The sequence below is a fragment of the Coregonus lavaretus genome (genome assembly GCF_964263955.1).
Source record: "Coregonus lavaretus genome assembly, chromosome: 23".
In the NCBI taxonomy this organism is placed as follows: domain Eukaryota; kingdom Metazoa; phylum Chordata; class Actinopteri; order Salmoniformes; family Salmonidae; genus Coregonus; species Coregonus lavaretus.
In genome coordinates this window covers 1439142-1461923 of record NC_140010.1, presented here as the reverse complement: position 1 = coordinate 1461923, position 22782 = coordinate 1439142, and the positions used below count along the sequence as shown (strand labels likewise).

At 44.9% G+C, this 22782-nt stretch overlaps 1 protein-coding gene across 1 annotated transcript in view; it reads right to left on the bottom strand.

The window, feature by feature from the left end:
* The window catches only part of LOC311150557 (paired mesoderm homeobox protein 1-like), a gene marked incomplete at both ends in the record, with an annotated part of 34175 nt that extends 11596 nt beyond the window's left edge, over positions 1–22579 (bottom strand). Inside the window, 2 exons of the mRNA XM_084188035.1 lie at positions 4455–4630; positions 22333–22579. Of these exons, the coding sequence (XP_084044161.1) occupies positions 4455–4630; positions 22333–22579 (423 nt within the window). The remainder of the gene's footprint in view (positions 1–4454; positions 4631–22332) is intronic.
* Positions 22580–22782: the final 203 nt, after the last annotated feature.

The window sequence follows — 22782 nt, the reverse complement described above, 5'->3', positions numbered from 1 at the left end:
AGAGAGGACAGGTAAAACATTGTTAGTGAGAGAGGACAGGAGAAACATTGTAAGAGAGAGAGAGGACAGGTAAACAACCTTAGAGAGAGAGAAGACAGGTAGTAAAATCATTAGAGAGAGAGACAGGACAGGTGAGAGAGAGAGGACAGGTAGAACATTGTTAGAGAGAGAGAGAGGACAGGTAAAACATCGTTAGAGAGAGAGAGAGGACAGGTGGAACATCGTTAGAGAGAGAGAGAGGACAGGTGGAACATCGTTAGAGAGAGAGAGAGGACAGGTGGAACATCGTTAGAGAGAGAGAGAGGACAGTTGGAACATCGTTAGAGAGAGAGAGGACAGGTGGAACATCGTTAGAGAGAGAGAGAGGACAGGTGGAACATCGTTAGAGAGAGAGAGAGGACAGGTGGAACATCGTTAGAGAGAGAGAGAGGACAGGTGGAACATCGTTAGAGAGAGAGAGAGGACAGGTGGAACATTGTTAGAGAGAGAGAGAGGACAGGTGGAACATCGTTAGAGAGAGAGAGGACAGGTGGAACATCGTTAGAGAGAGAGAGAGGACAGGTAGAACATCGTTAGAGAGAGAGAGAGGACAGGTGGAACATCGTTAGAGAGAGAGAGAGGACAGTTGGAACATCGTTAGAGAGAGAGAGAGGACAGGTATAACATCGTTAGAGAGAGAGAGAGGACAGGTAGAACATCGTTAGAGAGAGAGAGGACAGGTGGAACATCGTTAGAGAGAGAGAGGACAGGTGGAACATCGTTAGAGAGAGAGAGGACAGGTGGAACATCGTTAGAGAGAGAGAGGACAGGTGGAACATCGTTAGAGAGAGAGAGAGGACAGGTATAACATCGTTAGAGAGAGAGAGGACAGGTGGAACATCGTTAGAGAGAGAGAGAGGACAGGTGGAACATCGTTAGAGAGAGAGAGAGGACAGGTAGAACATCGTTAGAGAGAGAGAGAGGACAGGTGGAACATCGTTAGAGAGAGAGAGAGGACAGGTGGAACATCGTTAGAGAGAGAGAGAGGACAGTTGGAACATCGTTAGAGAGAGAGAGAGGACAGGTATAACATCGTTAGAGAGAGAGAGGACAGGTGGAACATCGTTAGAGAGAGAGAGAGGACAGTTGGAACATCGTTAGAGAGAGAGAGAGGACAGGTGGAACATCGTTAGAGAGAGAGAGAGGACAGGTGGAACATCGTTAGAGAGAGAGAGAGGACAGGTGGAACATCGTTAGAGAGAGAGAGAGGACAGGTATAACATCGTTAGAGAGAGAGAGGACAGGTGGAACATCGTTAGAGAGAGAGAGAGGACAGGTGGAACATCGTTAGAGAGAGAGAGAGGACAGGTGGAACATCGTTAGAGAGAGAGAGGACAGTTGGAACATCGTTAGAGAGAGAGAGAGGACAGGTGGAACATCGTTAGAGAGAGAGAGAGGACAGGTGGAACATCGTTAGAGAGAGAGAGGACAGGTGGAACATCGTTAGAGAGAGAGAGAGGACAGGTAGAACATCGTTAGAGAGAGAGAGAGGACAGGTGGAACATCGTTAGAGAGAGAGAGGACAGGTGGAACATCGTTAGAGAGAGAGAGAGGACAGTTGGAACATCGTTAGAGAGAGAGAGAGGACAGGTATAACATCGTTAGAGAGAGAGAGGACAGGTGGAACATCGTTAGAGAGAGAGAGAGGACAGTTGGAACATCGTTAGAGAGAGAGAGAGGACAGGTATAACATCGTTAGAGAGAGAGAGGACAGGTGGAACATCGTTAGAGAGAGAGAGAGGACAGGTGGAACATCGTTAGAGAGAGAGAGAGGACAGGTGGAACATCGTTAGAGAGAGAGAGAGGACAGTTGGAACATCGTTAGAGAGAGAGAGGACAGGTGGAACATCGTTAGAGAGAGAGAGAGGACAGGTGGAACATCGTTAGAGAGAGAGAGAGGACAGGTGGAACATCGTTAGAGAGAGAGAGAGGACAGGTGGAACATCGTTAGAGAGAGAGAGAGGACAGGTGGAACATTGTTAGAGAGAGAGAGAGGACAGTTGGAACATCGTTAGAGAGAGAGAGGACAGGTGGAACATCGTTAGAGAGAGAGAGAGGACAGGTGGAACATTGTTAGAGAGAGAGAGGACAGGTGGAACATCGTTAGAGAGAGAGAGAGGACAGGTATAACATCGTTAGAGAGAGAGAGGACAGGTGGAACATCGTTAGAGAGAGAGAGAGGACAGTTGGAACATCGTTAGAGAGAGAGAGGACAGGTGGAACATTGTTAGAGAGAGAGAGAGGACAGGTGGAACATTGTTAGAGAGAGAGAGAGGACAGTTGGAACATCGTTAGAGAGAGAGAGGACAGGTGGAACATCGTTAGAGAGAGAGAGGACAGGTGGAACATCGTTAGAGAGAGAGAGAGGACAGGTAGAACATCGTTAGAGAGAGAGAGAGGACAGGTGGAACATCGTTAGAGAGAGAGAGAGGACAGGTGGCACATCGTTAGAGAGAGAGAGAGGACAGGTGGAACATTGTTAGAGAGAGAGAGAGGACAGTTGGAACATCGTTAGAGAGAGAGAGGACAGGTGGAACATCGTTAGAGAGAGAGAGGACAGGTGGAACATCGTTAGAGAGAGAGAGAGGACAGGTAGAACATCGTTAGAGAGAGAGAGAGGACAGGTGGAACATCGTTAGAGAGAGAGAGAGGACAGTTGGAACATCGTTAGAGAGAGAGAGAGGACAGGTATAACATCGTTAGAGAGAGAGAGGACAGGTGGAACATCGTTAGAGAGAGAGAGAGGACAGTTGGAACATCGTTAGAGAGAGAGAGGACAGGTATAACATCGTTAGAGAGAGAGAGGACAGGTGGAACATCGTTAGAGAGAGAGAGAGGACAGGTGGAACATCGTTAGAGAGAGAGAGAGGACAGGTATAACATCGTTAGAGAGAGAGAGAGGACAGGTATAACATCGTTAGAGAGAGAGAGAGGACAGGTGGAACATCGTTAGAGAGAGAGAGAGGACAGTTGGAACATCGTTAGAGAGAGAGAGAGGACAGGTGGAACATCGTTAGAGAGAGAGAGAGGACAGGTGGAACATCGTTAGAGAGAGAGAGAGGACAGGTGGAACATCGTTAGAGAGAGAGAGAGGACAGGTGGAACATCGTTAGAGAGAGAGAGAGGACAGGTATAACATCGTTAGAGAGAGAGAGAGGACAGGTGGAACATCGTTAGAGAGAGAGAGAGGACAGGTGGAACATCGTTAGAGAGAGAGAGGACAGGTGGAACATCGTTAGAGAGAGAGAGAGGACAGGTAGAACATCGTTAGAGAGAGAGAGGACAGGTGGAACATCGTTAGAGAGAGAGAGGACAGGTGGAACATCGTTAGAGAGAGAGAGAGGACAGTTGGAACATCGTTAGAGAGAGAGAGAGGACAGGTACTGGTGGTGTAAATCAGATGATGCTATTTGCATATTGTTGCTGTCAAGATAAAGATGGTGAGTGAGGTCAGAGAATAGAAGAACATTCTATTGTGTTCTATTATGTTCTACTATTTTCTATTCTATTCTACATCCGCTTTGAAGGATTTCAGTGGAACCGAGTCACTGCCCATAGCTGATCCAGGCTGACTCTCACCTGTACCCGTACCTCAATGAGGTTAACCCTGACTCTCACCTGTACCTCGTACCTCAGTGAGGTTAACCCTGACTCTCACCTGTACCCCGTACCTCAGTGAGGTTAACCCTGACTCTCACCTGTACCCCGTACCTCAGTGAGGTTAACCCTGACTCTCACCTGTACCCCGTACCTCAGTGAGGTTAACCCTGACTCTCACCTGTACCCCGTACCTCAGTGAGGTTAACCCTGACTCTCACCTGTACCCCGTACCTCAGTGAGGTTAACCCTGACTCTCACCTGTACCCCGTACCTCAGTGAGGTTAACCCTGACTCTCACCTGTACCCCGTATCTCAGTGAGGTTAACCCTGACTCTCACCTGTACCCGTACCTCAGTGAGGTTAACCCTGACTCTCACCTGTACCCCGTACCTCAGTGAGGTTAACCCTGACTCTCACCTGTACCCCGTACCTCAGTGAGGTTAACCCTGACTTTCACCTGTACCCCGTATCTCAGTGAGGTTAACCCTGACTCTCACCTGTACCCGTACCTCAGTGAGGTTAACCCTGACTCTCACCTGTACCCCGTACCTCAGTGAGGTTAACCCTGACTCTCACCTGTACCCCGTACCTCAGTGAGGTTAACCCTGACTCTCACCTGTACCCCGTACCTCAGTGAGGTTAACCCTGACTCTCACCTGTACCCCGTACCTCAGTGAGGTTAACCCTGACTCTCACCTGTACCCCGTACCTCAGTGAGGTTAACCCTGACTCTCACCTGTACCCCGTACCTCAGTGAGGTTAACCCTGACTCTCACCTGTACCCGTACCTCAGTGAGGTTAACCCTGACTTTCACCTGTACCCGTGTCTCAATGAGGTTAACCCTGCGTGCCAGGTCCTCCCGTACGAAGGCGTCAGGGTAGTGTGTCTTCTCAAACACTCTCTCTAGCGCCTGCAGCTGACTGCTGTTGAAGGTTGTTCGGTTACGACGAGGCTTCCTCTTCTTCTTCTCCTCAGAACTCACATACTCATCTAGAGAGAAACACACATGTCAATATGAACACTGACAAACACACCAACAGGTAAATGGAAATATAGCCCTATACACATTGAGAGTGGTACAGAACATACTCCAATACAAACATGAATACAGCCCTGCTATATAGAACCAAACTTTTACCCATAGTGTGGATTGTGTTTTGTTCTATACTTTTGGATTGATATTTGCTTCAGTTGTGTTTTATTTGGTTTCAATATTATAATTTCTGCTTTTAGATCCTTAACCTTTATGTGATAATATTGGCACAGTCATATCATCATCCAAGAGAAATAGACATTCAAGGTTATAACAAATCTATTGTTATAATGGAACGTCTGATAAATGTTATTTGACCATTCAAAACCCTAAACCTCAAATGGCCAGTTATTGTCTAATAATATAGGACATTTCTAACTTGATAAATGCAGTGGTCGGCACATTGAAACGGCAAGACGTGCATCTTGGAAATTCAAAATGTCACATATCATTTGATTATTAGGGCTAGCCTACAATTTCAGCTTTTAATAATATATATAACTGCAGCGATACAAATTATTTATTTAAAATATAATTTGTGTTTACAAAACGTTTTCCTGTTGTTTTTGCGTAGACCTAATACGTTTTACTCCCATTGGTCCCAGTCTGTGGCCATCTGTCTATTGATGTGCTGTAACCTCTAACTCCTGCCTGAGGAAAGAAGACACTCATTCCTCCAACACACTTCTCCTCCTCATCAATCAGTAATTAAATCACTCCATAAAGCCCCAGGGACACAGACCAGACCCCGCTACAGACCAGGCTACAGATACACTACAGAGACACTACAGAGACACTACAGAGACACTACAGAGACACTACAGAGACACTACAGAGACACTACAGAGAGACACTACAGAGAGACACTACAGAGAGACACTACAGAGAGACTACAGAGAGACACTATAGAGACACTACAGAGACACTACAGAGACACTACAGAGACATTACAGAGAGACACTACAGAGACACTACAGAGAGACACTACAGAGACACTACAGAGACACTACAGAGAGACACTACAGAGAGACTACAGAGAGACACTATAGAGACACTACAGAGACACTACAGAGACACTACAGAGAGACACTACAGAGACACTACAGAGACACTACAGAGACACTACAGAGACACTACAGAGACACTACAGAGAGACACTACAGAGAGACACTACAGAGAGACTACAGAGAGACACTATAGAGACACTACAGAGACACTACAGAGACACTACAGAGACACTACAGAGACACTACAGAGAGACACTACAGAGACACTACAGAGACACTACAGAGAGACACTACAGAGAGACTACAGAGAGACACTATAGAGACACTACAGAGACACTACAGAGACACTACAGAGACACTACAGAGACACTACAGAGACACTACAGAGACACTACAGAGAGACACTACAGAGAGACACTACAGAGAGACACTACAGAGAGACTACAGAGAGACACTATAGAGACACTACAGAGACACTACAGAGACACTACAGAGACACTACAGAGAGACACTACAGAGACACTACAGAGAGACACTACAGAGACACTACAGAGACACTACAGAGAGACACTACAGAGAGACTACAGAGAGACACTATAGAGACACTACAGAGACACTACAGAGACACTACAGAGAGACACTACAGAGAGACACTACAGAGACACTACAGAGACACTACAGAGACACTACAGAGAGACACTACAGAGAGACACTACAGAGACACTACAGAGACACTACAGAGAGACACTACAGAGACACTACAGAGAAACTACAGAGACACTACAGAGAGACTACAGAGACACTACAGAGAGACACTACAGAGACACTACAGAGACACTACAGAGACACTACAGAGACACTACAGAGACACTACAGAGACACTACAGAGAGACACTACAGAGAGACTACAGAGACACTACAGAGACACTACAGAGACACACTACAGAGACACTACAGAGACACTACAGAGACACTACAGAGACACTACAGAGAGACACTACAGAGACACACTACAGAGACACTACAGAGAGACACTACAGAGACACTACAGAGACACTACAGAGAGACACTACAGAGACACTACAGAGACACTACAGAGACACTACAGAGACACTACAGAGACACTACAGAGAGACACTACAGAGAGACACTACAGAGACACTACAGAGAGACACTACAGAGACACTACAGAGAGACACTACAGAGAGACACTACAGAGAGACACTACAGAGACACTACAGAGACACTACAGAGACACTACAGAGACACTACAGAGACACTACAGAGAGACACTACAGAGACACTACAGAGAGACACTACAGAGACACTACAGAGAGACACTACAGAGAGACACTACAGAGACACTACAGAGACACTACAGAGACACTACAGAGAGACACTACAGAGACACTACAGAGAGACACTACAGAGACACTACAGAGAGACACTACAGAGAGACACTACAGAGAGACACTACAGAGAGACACTACAGAGACACTACAGAGACACTACAGAGAGACTACAGAGAGACTACAGAGAGACACTACAGAGAGACACTACAGAGAGACACTACAGAGACACTACAGAGACACTACAGAGACACTACAGAGAGACTACAGAGAGACACTACAGAGACACTACAGAGAGACACTACAGAGACACTACAGAGACACTACAGAGACACTACAGAGAGACTACAGAGAGACTACAGAGAGACACTACAGAGAGACACTACAGAGAGACACTACAGACACTACAGAGACACTACAGAGACACTACAGAGAGACACTACAGAGACACTACAGAGACACTACAGAGAGACTACAGAGAGACTACAGAGAGACACTACAGAGAGACACTACAGAGAGACACTACAGAGACACTACAGAGACACTACAGAGACACTACAGAGAGACTACAGAGAGACACTACAGAGAGACACTACAGAGAGACACTACAGACACTACAGAGACACTACAGAGACACTACAGAGAGACACTACAGAGACACTACAGAGACACTACAGAGGCACTACAGAGGCACTACAGAGAGACACTACAGAGACACTACAGAGACACACTACAGAGAGACACTACAGAGACACTACAGAGAGACACTACAGAGACACTACAGAGACACACTACAGAGAGACACTACAGAGACACTACAGAGACACACTACAGAGACACTACAGAGACACACTACAGAGAGACACTACAGAGACACTACAGAGGCACTACAGAGAGACACTACAGAGACACTACAGAGACACACTACAGAGACACTACAGAGAGACACTACAGAGACACAACAGAGAGACACTACAGAGACACTACAGAGAGACACTACAGAGAGACACTACAGAGACACTACAGAGACACTACAGAGACACTACAGAGACACTACAGAGAGACACTACAGAGACACTACAGAGAGACACTACAGAGACACTACAGAGACACTACAGAGAGACACTACAGAGAGACACTACAGAGACACTACAGAGACACTACAGAGACACTACAGAGACACTACAGAGAGACACTACAGAGAGACACTACAGAGACACTACAGAGACACTACAGAGACAATACAGAGAGACACTACAGAGAGACACTACAGAGACACTACAGAGACACACTACAGAGACACTACAGAGACACTACAGAGACACTACAGAGACACTACAGAGAGACACTACAGAGACACTACAGAGACACTACAGAGAGACACTACAGAGACACTACAGAGACACTACAGAGAGACACTACAGAGACACTACAGAGACACTACAGAGAGACACTACAGAGAGACACTACAGAGACACTACAGAGAGACACTACAGAGACACAACAGAGAGACACTACAGAGACACTACAGAGACACTACAGAGACACTACAGAGACACTACAGAGAGACTACAGAGAGACACTACAGAGACACTACAGAGACACTACAGAGAGACACTACAGAGACACTACAGAGAGACACTACAGAGACACTACAGAGACACACTACAGAGAGACACTACAGAGAGACTACAGAGAGACACTACAGAGAGACTACAGAGACACTACAGAGAGACCCTACAGAGACACTACAGAGAGACTACAGAGACACTACAGAGACACTACAGAGACACTACAGAGACACTACAGAGACACTACAGAGAGACACTACAGAGACACTACAGAGAGACACTACAGAGAGACACTACAGAGACACTACAGAGAGACACTACAGAGACACTACAGAGACACTACAGAGACACTACAGAGACACTACAGAGAGACTACAGAGAGACACTACAGAGAGACTACAGAGAGACACTACAGAGACACTACAGAGAGACACTACAGAGACACTACAGAGACACTACAGAGAGACACTACAGAGAGACACTACAGAGACACTACAGAGACACTACAGAGACACTACAGAGACACTACAGAGAGACTACAGAGAGACACTACAGAGACACTACAGAGACACTACAGAGACACTACAGAGAGACACTACAGAGACACTACAGAGACACTACAGAGAGACTACAGAGAGACACTACAGAGAGACACTACAGAGAGACACTACAGAGACACTACAGAGAGACACTACAGAGAGACACTACAGAGACACTACAGAGAGACACTACAGAGACACTACAGAGAGACTACAGAGACACTACAGAGACACTACAGAGAGACACTACAGAGACACTACAGAGACACTACAGAATCACTACAGAGAGACACTACAGAGACACTACAGAGAGACACTACAGAGAGACTACAGAGAGACTACAGAGAGACACTACAGAGACACTACAGAGACACTACAGAGAGACACTACAGAGACACTACAGAGACACTACAGAGACACTACAGAGACACTACAGAGACACTATAAAGACACTACAGAGAGACACTACAGAGACACTACAGAGAGACACTACAGAGACACTACAGAGACAATACAGAGAGACACTACAGAGACACTACAGAGAGACACTACAGAGACACTACAGAGAGACACTACAGAGAGACACTACAGAGACACTACAGAGAGACACTACAGAGACACTACAGAGAGAAACTACAGAGACACTACAGAGAGACACTACAGAGAGACACTACAGAGACACTACAGAGAGACACTACAGAGACACTACAGAGACACTACAGAGACACTACAGAGAGACACTACAGAGAGACACTACAGAGACACTACAGAGAGACACTACAGAGACACTACAGAGACACTACAGAGACACTACAGAGAGACACTACAGAGACACTACAGAGACACTACAGAGACACTACAGAGACACTACAGAGACACACTACAGAGAGACACTACAGAGAGACACTACAGAGAGACACTACAGACACTACAGAGACACTACAGAGAGACACTACAGAGACACTACAGAGACACTATAGAGACACTACAGAGACACTACAGAGACACTACAGAGAGACACTACAGAGAGACACTACAGAGACACTACAGAGAGACACTACAGAGACACTACAGAGACACTACAGAGAGACTACAGAGACACTACAGAGACACTACAGAGAGACTACAGAGAGACACTACAGAGACACTACAGAGAGACACTACAGAGACACTACAGATACACTACAGAGAGACACTACAGAGAGACACTACAGAGACACTACAGAGAGACTACAGAGACACTACAGAGACACTACAGAGAGACACTACAGAGACACTACAGAGACACTACAGAGACACTACAGAGAGACACTACAGAGAGACACTACAGAGACACTACAGAGACACTACAGAGACACTACAGAGAGACACTACAGAGACACTACAGAGAGACACTACAGAGAGACACTACAGAGACACTACAGAGAGACACTACAGAGAGACTACAGAGACACTACAGAGGCACTACAGAGAGACACTACAGAGACACTACAGAGAGACACTACAGAGACACTACAGAGACACTACAGAGAGACTACAGAGACACTACAGAGACACTACAGAGACACTACAGAGAGACACTACAGAGAGACCCTACAGAGACACTACAGAGAGACTACAGAGACACTACAGAGACACTACAGAGAGACACTACAGAGACACTACAGAGAGACACTACAGAGAGACACTACAGAGACACTACAGAGAGACACTACAGAGAGACACTACAGAGACACTACAGAGAGACACTACAGAGAGACACTACAGAGACACTACAGAGATACACTACAGAGACACTACAGAGACACTACAGAGAGACACTACAGTGAGACTACAGAGAGACACTACAGAGACACTACAGAGAGACACTACAGAGACACTACAGAGACACTACAGAGACACTACAGAGACACTACAGAGACACTACAGAGAGACACTACAGAGAGACTACAGAGAGACACTACAGAGACACTACAGAGAGACACTACAGAGAGACACTACAGAGACACTACAGAGACACTACAGAGAGACTACAGAGAGACTACAGAGAGACACTACAGAGAGACACTACAGAGACACTACAGAGACACTACAGAGAGACACTACAGAGAGACACTACAGAGAGACACTACAGAGACACTACAGAGAGACTACAGAGACACTACAGAGAGACACTACAGAGACACTACAGAGACACTACAGAGAGACTACAGAGACACTACAGAGACACTACAGAGAGACACTACAGAGACACTACAGAGACACTATAGAGACACTACAGAGAGACACTACAGAGAGACACTACAGAGACACTACAGAGAGACACTACAGAGACACTACAGAGACAATACAGAGAGACACTACAGAGACACTACAGAGAGACACTACAGAGACACTACAGAGAGACTACAGAGAGACACTACAGAGACACTACAGAGAGACTACAGAGAGACACTACAGAGACACTACAGAGACACTACAGAGAGACACTACAGAGAGACACTACAGAGAGACACTACAGACACTACAGAGACACTACAGAGAGACACTACAGAGACACTACAGAGACACTATAGAGACACTACAGAGACACTACAGAGACACTACAGAGAGACACTACAGAGAGACACTACAGAGACACTACAGAGAGACACTACAGAGACACTACAGAGACACTACAGAGAGACACTACAGAGAGACACTACAGAGAGACACTACAGAGAGACACTACAGAGACACTACAGAGACACTACAGAGACACTACAGAGAGACACTACAGAGACACTACAGAGACACTACAGAGACACTACAGAGACACTACAGAGAGACACTACAGAGAGACACTACAGAGAGACACTACAGAGAGACACTACAGAGACACTACAGAGACACTATAGAGACACTACAGAGAGACACTACAGACACTACAGAGACACTACAGAGAGACACTACAGAGAGACACTACAGAGACACTACAGAGAGACACTACAGAGACACTACAGAGACACTACAGAGACACTACAGAGAGACTACAGAGACACTACAGAGACACTACAGAGAGACTACAGAGAGACACTACAGAGACACTACAGAGAGACACTACAGAGACACTACAGATACACTACAGAGAGACACTACAGAGAGACACTACAGAGACACTACAGAGAGACTACAGAGACACTACAGAGACACTACAGAGAGACACTACAGAGACACTACAGAGAGACTACAGAGACACTACAGAGACACTACAGAGAGACACTACAGAGACACTACAGAGAGACACTACAGAGACACTACAGAGACACTACAGAGAGACTACAGAGACACTACAGAGACACTACAGAGACACTACAGAGACACTACAGAGAGACACTACAGAGAGACCCTACAGAGACACTACAGAGAGACTACAGAGACACTACAGAGACACTACAGAGAGACACTACAGAGACACTACAGAGAGACACTACAGAGAGACACTACAGAGACACTACAGAGAGACACTACAGAGAGACACTACAGAGACACTACAGAGAGACACTACAGAGAGACACTACAGAGACACTACAGAGATACACTACAGAGACACTACAGAGACACTACAGAGACACTACAGAGAGACACTACAGTGAGACTACAGAGAGACACTACAGAGACACTACAGAGAGACACTACAGAGACACTACAGAGACACTACAGAGACACTACAGAGACACTACAGAGACACTACAGAGAGACACTACAGAGACACTACAGAGAGACTACAGAGACACTACAGAGACACTACAGAGAGACACTACAGAGACACTACAGAGACACTACAGAGAGACACTACAGAGAGACACTACAGAGACACTACAGAGACACTACAGAGAGACTACAGAGAGACTACAGAGAGACACTACAGAGAGACACTACAGAGACACTACAGAGACACTACAGAGAGACACTACAGAGAGACACTACAGAGAGACACTACAGAGACACTACAGAGAGACACTACAGAGAGACACTATAGAGACACTACAGAGAGACTACAGAGACACTACAGAGACACTACAGAGACACTACAGAGACACTACAGAGACACTACAGAGAGACACTACAGAGAGACTACAGAGACACTACAGAGAGACACTATAGAGACACTACAGAGACACTACAGAGACACTACAGAGAGACACTACAGAGAGACACTACAGAGACACTACAGAGACACTACAGAGAGACACTATAGAGACACTACAGAGACACTACAGAGACACTACAGAGAGACACTACAGAGACACTACAGAGAGACACTACAGAGACACTACAGAGACACTACAGAGACACTACAGAGAGACTACAGAGACACTACAGAGAGACTACAGAGAGACACTACAGAGACACTACAGAGAGACTATAGAGACACTACAGAGAGACACTACAGAGACACTACAGAGACACTACAGAGAGACACTACAGAGACACTACAGAGACACTACAGAGACACTACAGAGAGACACTACAGAGACACTACAGAGACACTACAGAGACACTACAGAGAGACACTACAGAGAGACACTACAGAGACACTACAGAGACACTACAGACCCGGTGACAGATGGATTCCCCTGACCTTTAAGAGGGCAGTTATCACAGCCAGATGGAAGGTGAGGGTTAGGGTGAGGGTTAAGGTGAGGGTTAGGGTGAGGGTGAGGGTTAAGGTGAGGGTTAGGGTGAGGGTTAGGGTGAGGGTTAGGGTGAGGGTGAGGGTTAAGGTGAGGGTTAGGGTGAGGGTTAAGGTGAGGGTTAGGGTGAGGGTTAGGGAGTGATTCCTAACTGAAGCCTACTGGCTAAGCAATTTCCAATGGCCTGTATTTAACCCTAAATGACTACAATTAATTAAGCTTAATAATACATAGAATTAATTATTACTTAGAAATAACCATTAGGTCTATTGATAAATGTTTACAAATAATTTATTAACAGTTTTAGTGCAAGGTAAATATTTGTAGAAATGCTAAATAATTTACTGCTAATTACAAATGACAAATTTGAGGAGTAAATGGACATGTATTTTCCTATTGAAATAAGTACGTGTCCTTGAAAAACATCAAGTCATGCCCCAATGTATAAATGTGGTAACCTAGTTAGACACATGCAGTGTGGTTTAAAACGAGAACAAACCGCATACTGTAGCCATTTGGCCTTTTGATTAGTTTTGACTTTGTGAGTATTTGTAAGCCTACTCTGCAATTATCGTCGCTGTTACAGGCTACAATTAAACATTTATTTGTCACGTTTTAAAATCAAGAAGACAAAAAAACATCCTATTATTCTCATCTGATCTACTTCTTACACAGCGTCTCTGTTGCGTCTCTGTAGCCTGTAGGCTATCGAACAGAGACTTGGGATTCTCTCTCTGAGAATTGATGAAAGCGCTCTCACTAGTTAGTTAGGCCTACATCCAACCAGCCAGGGTATTGGAATAACATCATTGGTCAAAAAATAAAACTCCTAATTTTGACCCCCGAATCCATTACATAAATGGATGTGTAACCTAACGGCTATATGTCCTGCTGGTGGAAATACATTCCCATAAATAGAGACGTTAAATACTGAGCCTCGTTCATCCATCCGCCTCTGAAGAAACACTCACATGATTAATTTAAGAGGCTTGTCAACATTAATTTCTGAAAGATGTAAACAAACACAGAGCTGTATGTTTACACTAGATTGCGTCCAAAATGTAATCCTGTAAGAACTCAGTTATAGCCTACTTTAGAGGGACCAGGTCGAGATTTTTAGGTTTGCACTGATTATTGGTGTTTATTAAAGAATATGCTACTTTTTGAAGCATTTATTTAGGAATTTACTTAAGCCTACAGTTTTACAAAATAAAAAATATACATTTTTAACCTCACACTTTTAAAATGGATTCCACTTGATTTTGTAGGTCTAAAATATAGGCCTAGAATATTCTCCTCTGCATGCTGTCTCTTTATGAGACGATGGGATTCTAGAATATTCTCCTCTGCATGCTGTCTCTTTATGAGACGATGGGATTCTAGAATATTCTCCTCTGCATGCTGTCTCTTTATGAGACGATGGGATTCTAGAATATTCTCCTCTGCATGCTGTCTCTTTATGAGACGATGGGATTCTAGAATATTCTCCTCTGCATGCTGTCTCTTTATGAGACGACGGGATTCTAGAATATTCTCCTCTGCATGCTGTCTCTTTATGAGACGATGGGATTCTAGAATATTCTCCTCTGCATGCTGTCTCTTTATGAGACGACGGGATTCTAGAATATTCTCCTCTGCATGCTGTCTCTTTATGAGACGACGGGATTCTAGAATATTCTCCTCTGCATTACATTTACATTTTAGTCATTTAGCAGACGCTCTTAACCAGAGCGACTTACAGGAGCAATTAGGGTTAAGTGCCTTGCTCAAGGGCACATTAACGTCATTTAGCAGACGCTCTTAGCCAGAGCGACTCACAAATTGGTGCGTTCACCCTATAGCCAGTGGGATAACCACTTTACAATTTGGGGGGGGGGGGAGGGGGGATTATGTAATAACTGAAATTTGTAACGTTTAGAATCAACAAAAGATATGAAATCAATAATACTACAGTGACCATTGTATGCAATACATGTCAATACCAGTGTCCTGCTGATTATACCCATGTTCTAGTAGTAGAGCAGCTGCAGTTATGTAAATGATTACTGAAGATGTTAAAAATCATCCTGTACTGCATTGTACATAGAGCGACCACAGTTTGCTGTCCCGATCGGCTTTTAAAAAAACTAAAAAATAAGGCAGCGGTTTCCAGGACCGATTTAAGAATCTCTATTAAAAATGCTTTAAGTCCAGGATTAGGCTTAATCTGTCTGGGAAACTGGCCAAAAAACAAGTAAGTCACCAAAAACAGTGTTGTTTGTTTGTGTTTACTGTATTTTTGGGGGGCTTTATGTTATTTAGTTTTATTTTCCCCCGTTACTATAGGTCTTTTTTGCACTACATACAGTGCCTTCAGAAATAACTCACACCCCCTGAATTTTTCCACACCCTGTTGTTACAACCTACACCCACACTGGATTAAATTGAGATGTTTTTGTCACTGGCCTACACACAATACCCCATAATGCCAAAGTGGAATTGTTTGTAGAAATAGTTTATTAATAAAAAATGAAAAGATGAAATGTCTTGAGTCTAAGTATTCAACCCCTTTTGTTATGGCAAGCCTAAATAAGTTCAGGAGTAAACATTTGCTTAATAATTCACATAATAAGTTGCATGGATTCACTCTGTGTGCAATAATAGTGTTTAACATGATTTTTGAATGACTACCTCATCTCTGTACCCCACACATACAATTATCTGTAAGGTCTCTGTCGAGCAGTGAATTTCAAACAAAGACCAGGGAGGTTTTCCAATGCCTCGCAAAGAAGGGCACCTATTGGTAGATGTTTATTTTTTTAAAAGCAGACATTGAATAACCCTTTGAGCATGGCAAAGTTATTAATTACACTTTGGATGGCGTATTAATACACCCAGTCACTACAAAGATACAGGCGTCCTTCCTAACTCCGTTGCCGGAGAGGACTTTAAAAGAGTTACAGAGTTTAATAGCTGTGGTAGGAGAAAACTGAGGATGGATCAACAACATTGTAGTTACTCCACAATACTAACCTAATTGACAGTGTAAAGAAGGTAGCCTGTCCAGAAAAAAACATATTCCAAAATATGTATCCTGTTTGCAACAAGGCGCTAAAGTAATACTGCTAAAAATGTGGCTAAGCAATTAACTTTTTGTCCTGAAAACAAAGTGTTATGTTTGGGGCAAATCCAATATAACACATTACTGAGTACCACCATCAATATTTTCAAGCATGGTGGTGGCTGCATCATATTATGTGTATGCTTGTAATCGTTAAGGACTGGGGAGTTTTTCTAGGATAGTCATCAACACTAAGAAACAGAATAGAACGAAGCAGAGGCAAAATCCTAGAGGAAAACCTGGTTCCGTCTGCTTTCCACCAGACACTGGGAGACTAGAGGAAAACCTGGTTCCGTCTGCTTTCCACCAGACACTGGGAGACTAGAGGAAACCCTGGTTCAGTCTGCTGTCTGGGAGACTAGAGGAAAACCTGGTTCAGTCTGCTGTCCACCAGACACTGGGAGACTAGAGGAAACCCTGGTTCAGTCTGCTTTCCACCAGACACTGGGAGACTAGAGGAAACCCTGGTTCAGTCTGCTGTCCACCAGACACTGGGAGACTAGAGGAAACCCTGGTTCAGTCTGCTGTCCACCAGACACTGGGAGACTAGAGGAAACCCTGGTTCAGTCTGCTGTCCACCAGACACTGGGAGACTAGAGGAAACCCTGGTTCAGTCTGCTGTCCACCAGACACTGGGAGACTAGAGGAAACCCTGGTTCAGTCTGCTTTCCACCAGACACTGGGAGACTAGAGGAAACCCTGGTTCAGTCTGCTTTCCACCAGACACTGGGAGACTAGAGGAAACCCTGGTTCAGTCTGCTGTCCACCAGACACTGGGAGACTAGAGGAAACCCTGGTTCAGTCTGCTGTCCACCAGACACTGGGAGACTAGAGGAAACCCTGGTTCAGTCTGCTGTCCACCAGACACTGGGAGACTAGAGGAAACCCTGGTTCAGTCTGCTGTCCACCAGACACTGGGAGACTAGAGGAAACCCTGGTTCAGTCTGCTGTCCACCAGACACTGGGAGACTAGAGGAAACCCTGGTTCAGTCTGCTGTCCACCAGACACTGGGAGACTAGAGGAAACCCTGGTTCAGTCTGCTTTCCACCAGACACTGGGAGACTAGAGGAAACCCTGGTCCAGTCTGCTGTCCACCAGACACTGGGAGACTAGAGGAAAACCTGGTTCAGTCTCCACCAGACACTGGGAGACTAGAGGAAACCCTGGTTCAGTCTGCTGTCCACCAGACACTGGGAGACTAGAGGAAACCCTGGTCCAGTCTGCTGTCCACCAGACACTGGGAGACTAGAGGTAAACCCTGGTTCAGTCTGCTTTCCACCAGACACTGGGAGACTAGAGGAAAACCTGGTTCAGTCTGCTTTCCACCAGACACTGGGAGACTAGAGGAAACCCTGGTCCAGTCTGCTGTCCACCAGACACTGGGAGACTAGAGGTAAACCCTGGTTCAGTCTGCTTTCCACCAGACACTGGGAGATGAATTCCCCTTTCAGCAGGACAATAACCTAAAACACAAGGCCAAATCTACACTGGCGTTGCTTACCAAGAAGACAGTAAAAGTTCCTGAGTGGCTGAGTTACAGTTTTGACTTAAATCTATGGCAAGACCTGAAAATGGTTGTCTAGCAATGATCAACAACCAATTTGACAGAGCTTGAGGAATTTTTTTTAAGAATAATGGGCAAATGTTGCACAATCCTGGTGTAGAAAGCGCTTAGAGACTTACCCAGAAAGACCCTCAGCTGTAATCACTGCCAAAGGTGCTTCCACAAAGTATTGAGTCAGGGGTGTGAATACTTATGTACATTAGATGTATGTATTTAATTTTCAATAAATCTGCAAATATTTCTACAAACATCTTTTCACTTTGTCATTATGGGGTAGTGTATAGATGGGTGAGAAAAAATATAAATTGAATCCATTCTGAATTCAGGCAGTAACAACAAAATGTGGAGTAAGTCAGGGGGTATGAATACCCTCTGAAGGCACTAACTATCTGATAGGGGTGTGCATTTTTTAAAATGTGTTATTTTATCTTTTTACAAATGTCTATTCAAAGCTTTTATCCTTAAGCAAGCAAAGTATGAATACAGCTAATAAAAATAAAGGATAATTTTTACCTCCTTACTTTACATGATAAAATAAACACTTTTTGGACCCCTTCAAAAATGGGGGTATTAAAATATTTGACATTTGTATCACAAATCAATGTAAGGAGACCAAAAAAAATGTAAAAACTGTACAAAAATGATAAAATTCATTTTTAAAAGTATTGTGACCAAATGATGCAAATTTAGATTATCGTTTTTGTTTTCTCATGGTGAAGGACCATAAAACCTAACTGAATGGAGTTCAGAGTTCAGAATTCGAAGTTCATTTCTTCTGCTGGATGTAATTGAGGTTGACATGCTGTCTCTTTATGAGATGACGGGATTCTAGAATATTCTCCTCTGCATGCTGTTTCTTTATGAGACGATGGGATTCTAGAATATTCTCCTCTGCATGCTGTCTCTTTATGAGACGACGGGATTCTAGAATATTCTCCTCTGCATGCTGTCTCTTTATGAGATGACGGGATTCTAGAATATTCTCCTCTGCATGCTGTCTCTTTATGAGATGACGGGATTCTAGAATATTCTCCTCTGCATGCTTTCTCTTTATGAAACGATGGGATTCTAGAATATTCTCCTCTGCATGCTGTCTCTTTATGAGACGATGGGATTCTAGAATATTCTCCTCTGCATGCTGTCTCTTTATGAGACGATGGGATTCTAGAATATTCTCCTCTGCATGCTGTCTCTTTATGAGACGATGGGATTCTAGAATATTCTCCTCTGCATGCTGTCTCTTTATGAAACGATGGGATTCTAGAATATTCTCCTCTGCATGCTGTCTCTTTATGAGACGATGGGATTCTAGAATATTCTCCTCTGCATGCTTTCTCTTTATGAAACGATGGGATTCTAGAATATTCTCCTCTGCATGCTGTCTCTTTATGAAACGATGGGATTCTATAATATTCTCCTCTGCATGCTGTCTCTTTATGAAACGATGGGATTCTAGAATATTCTCCTCTGCATGCTGTCTCTTTATGAGACGACGGGATTCTAGAATATTCTCCTCTGCATGCTGTCTCTTTATGATGACGGGATTCTTACATTTATTACAGTACTCAGTAAAACCTAATTGTAGGCCTACACGTGTAGTGATAAGTCTGCTGTTGATTATGTGACACAGAATTAGGCCAAACCTGGTCCTGAAATGTAAGCCTAAAAGCATTATTTTCTATATATATTTCCTTTATTTAAAGTAAACCACTTATTTCTGCTAATGATGTTTTTACAAGACCAACAATTGAGGGCAATATGGCAACAGGGCTACTGCATCACATGACATCCCATAGTAACAGTTATCAGCTACTATGTTCATTCCACTGGAAGGTGTGTGTGCAGGGCCGTAGCTGCATATGAGGACGCCGAGGTCCGAACCTCCCAAAAATAAAAATGGAACTCAGTCCGGGGTTGCAATTTACTGTTGAGGGGTAGAATATTAAAATACACAAGGTGGCAATTTCGAAACTTGGTTGTGCATCAGCAGTGTTCCTGTTGCTATATGTCATTCACTGACAGTCACTCAATTCGGCAATGTCAGTAAAAAAAAAAAAAAAGATTGGTAAATTAGTCTAGTTAGTCTAGTCAGCTATCTAAACCTTGTAGTGATCATGGCCGAATTACTGCCCAGGCATGCTGGGAACGTGCCCAGGTGCCCTCACCTCCAGAGGGCTCACATTGACCAGGCATGCTGGGCACGTGCCCAGGGGCCCTCACCTCCAGAGGGCCCACATTGACCAGGCATGCTGGGCACGTGCCCAGGTGCCCTCACCCCCAGAGGGCTCACATTGACCAGGCATGCTGGGCACGTGCCCAGGTGCCCTCACCTCCAGAGGGCTCACATTGACCAGGCATGCTGGGCACGTGCCCAGGTGCCCTCACCTCCAGAGGGCTCACATTGACCAGGCATGCTGGGCACGTGCCCAGGTGACCTCACCTCCAGAGGGCTCACATTGACCAGGCATGCTGGGCACGTGCCCAGGTGCCCTCACCTCCAGAGGGCTCACATTGACCAGGCATGCTGGGCACGTGCCCAGGTGCCCTCACCTCCAGAGGGCTCACATTGACCAGGCATGCTGGGCACGTGCCCAGGTGCCCTCACCTCCAGAGGGCTCACATTGACCAGGCATGCTGGGCACGTGCCCAGGAGCCCTCACCTCCAGAGGGCTCACATTGACCAGGCATGCTGGGCACGTGCCCAGGTGCCCTCACCTCCAGAGGGCTCACATTGACCAGGCATGCTGGGCACGTGCCCAGGTGCCCTCACCCTCCAGAGGGCCCACATTGATTCTGTTAGTCACTCTCACTCAGATATCATACTAACATGACAACTGTCATGGTAAAATGTGTAGAATTGCAGGAAATTAGCTGTAAAACTGCAACAACAAAAAGTTCTGTAAAGCAAACATATTTGTTGACCTTTTGTTAATAAAATACTTTCTCTGCTAACAGCCCTCTGTACGTGTTAAATTATATTTTTTAATCACGATGCTGAGTTAATGTGAGTTAATGTGTAGCGGCCAATTGTATAGCTAATAGGCTATGTGTTTGTAGATCCACTGAGGTGAATGAAGCTACAACAACCAAGGTGATAATGGCTGGGGTCATTTTGGCTTGTTTTTGCTGTTCTCCAAATAGCATTTTAGAGTTTTTTTAAATTGTATAGAAATGCAGATTTGCTCTGAAGCCTACTTTGCAGGTCTGTGAAAAAAAGGGTTGTGATTGATCCATCTAATGGAGTATAGAGCCTCCATAAAAAAGGGTTGTGATTGGGCAACCTACTTCCTGCAGCTATGGTATAGAGCCTCCATAAAAAAGGGTTGTGATTGGGCAACCTACTTCCTGCAGCTATGGTATAGAGCCTCCATAAAAAAGGGTTGTGATTGGGCAACCTACTTCCTGCAGCTATGGTATAGAGCCTCCATAAAAAAGGGTTGTGATTGGGCAACCTACTTCCTGCAGCTATGGTATAGAGCCTCCATAAAAAAGGGTTGTGATTGGGCAACCTACTTCCTGCAGCTATGGTATAGAGCCTCCATAAAAAAGGGTTGTGATTGGGCAACCTACTTCCTGCAGCTATGGTATAGAGCCTCCATAAAAAAGGGTTGTGATTGGGCAACCTACTTCCCGCAGCTATGGTATAGATGCTCTTTAAAAAAGCAAGAATAAAAGCATATGTTCATTGTGCGCTTTGCACAAGAAAGGTTATGAACGCATGAAGAAAACATTGGTGCTGTTTCACAGACGTCTGTTCAGTAACGTGACAATTGTCTCTGTCTGTCATTACAGCCTATTGCAGCTATTCTACCCCGGAGGAAGGCGACACACGTCACCTTTCAACTAACTTACTCTCCTGCTGCGTCGTATCACTGCCGCTGGTCAGCCCCGGGGACTCCATCATACTCCTTCCCGCCTCCTCAGCGCCCTCGCCGGCCTGAGCCCCCACCATCTCCCGCGCCTCCTCCAGATCCAACAGGTGACTGACGGAGAAGTTCTTCTTGGCCTGCAGTGTTTCCAGGTTGGCTGATATCGGGCTCTCCAGGCGGCTAGTCAGTGAGTCTTGTCTGTCCATTACATGCGCATAGCCAGAAGTCATGACGCTGACTTAATACAAGGGCAAAACACCTATTAGCGTATAACAAACCTACTTACCTAACTTATACTCGACGCACAGAAAAATATCAAGAATAACTCCAAACCCATAACAGCGCTGGTTTCGACTCGAAACAGATCTCGTTTTGTATGAATTTGGTTGGAAAGCAATTGGTTTCACAGATCCAAATCACTCCACTTTAAGCA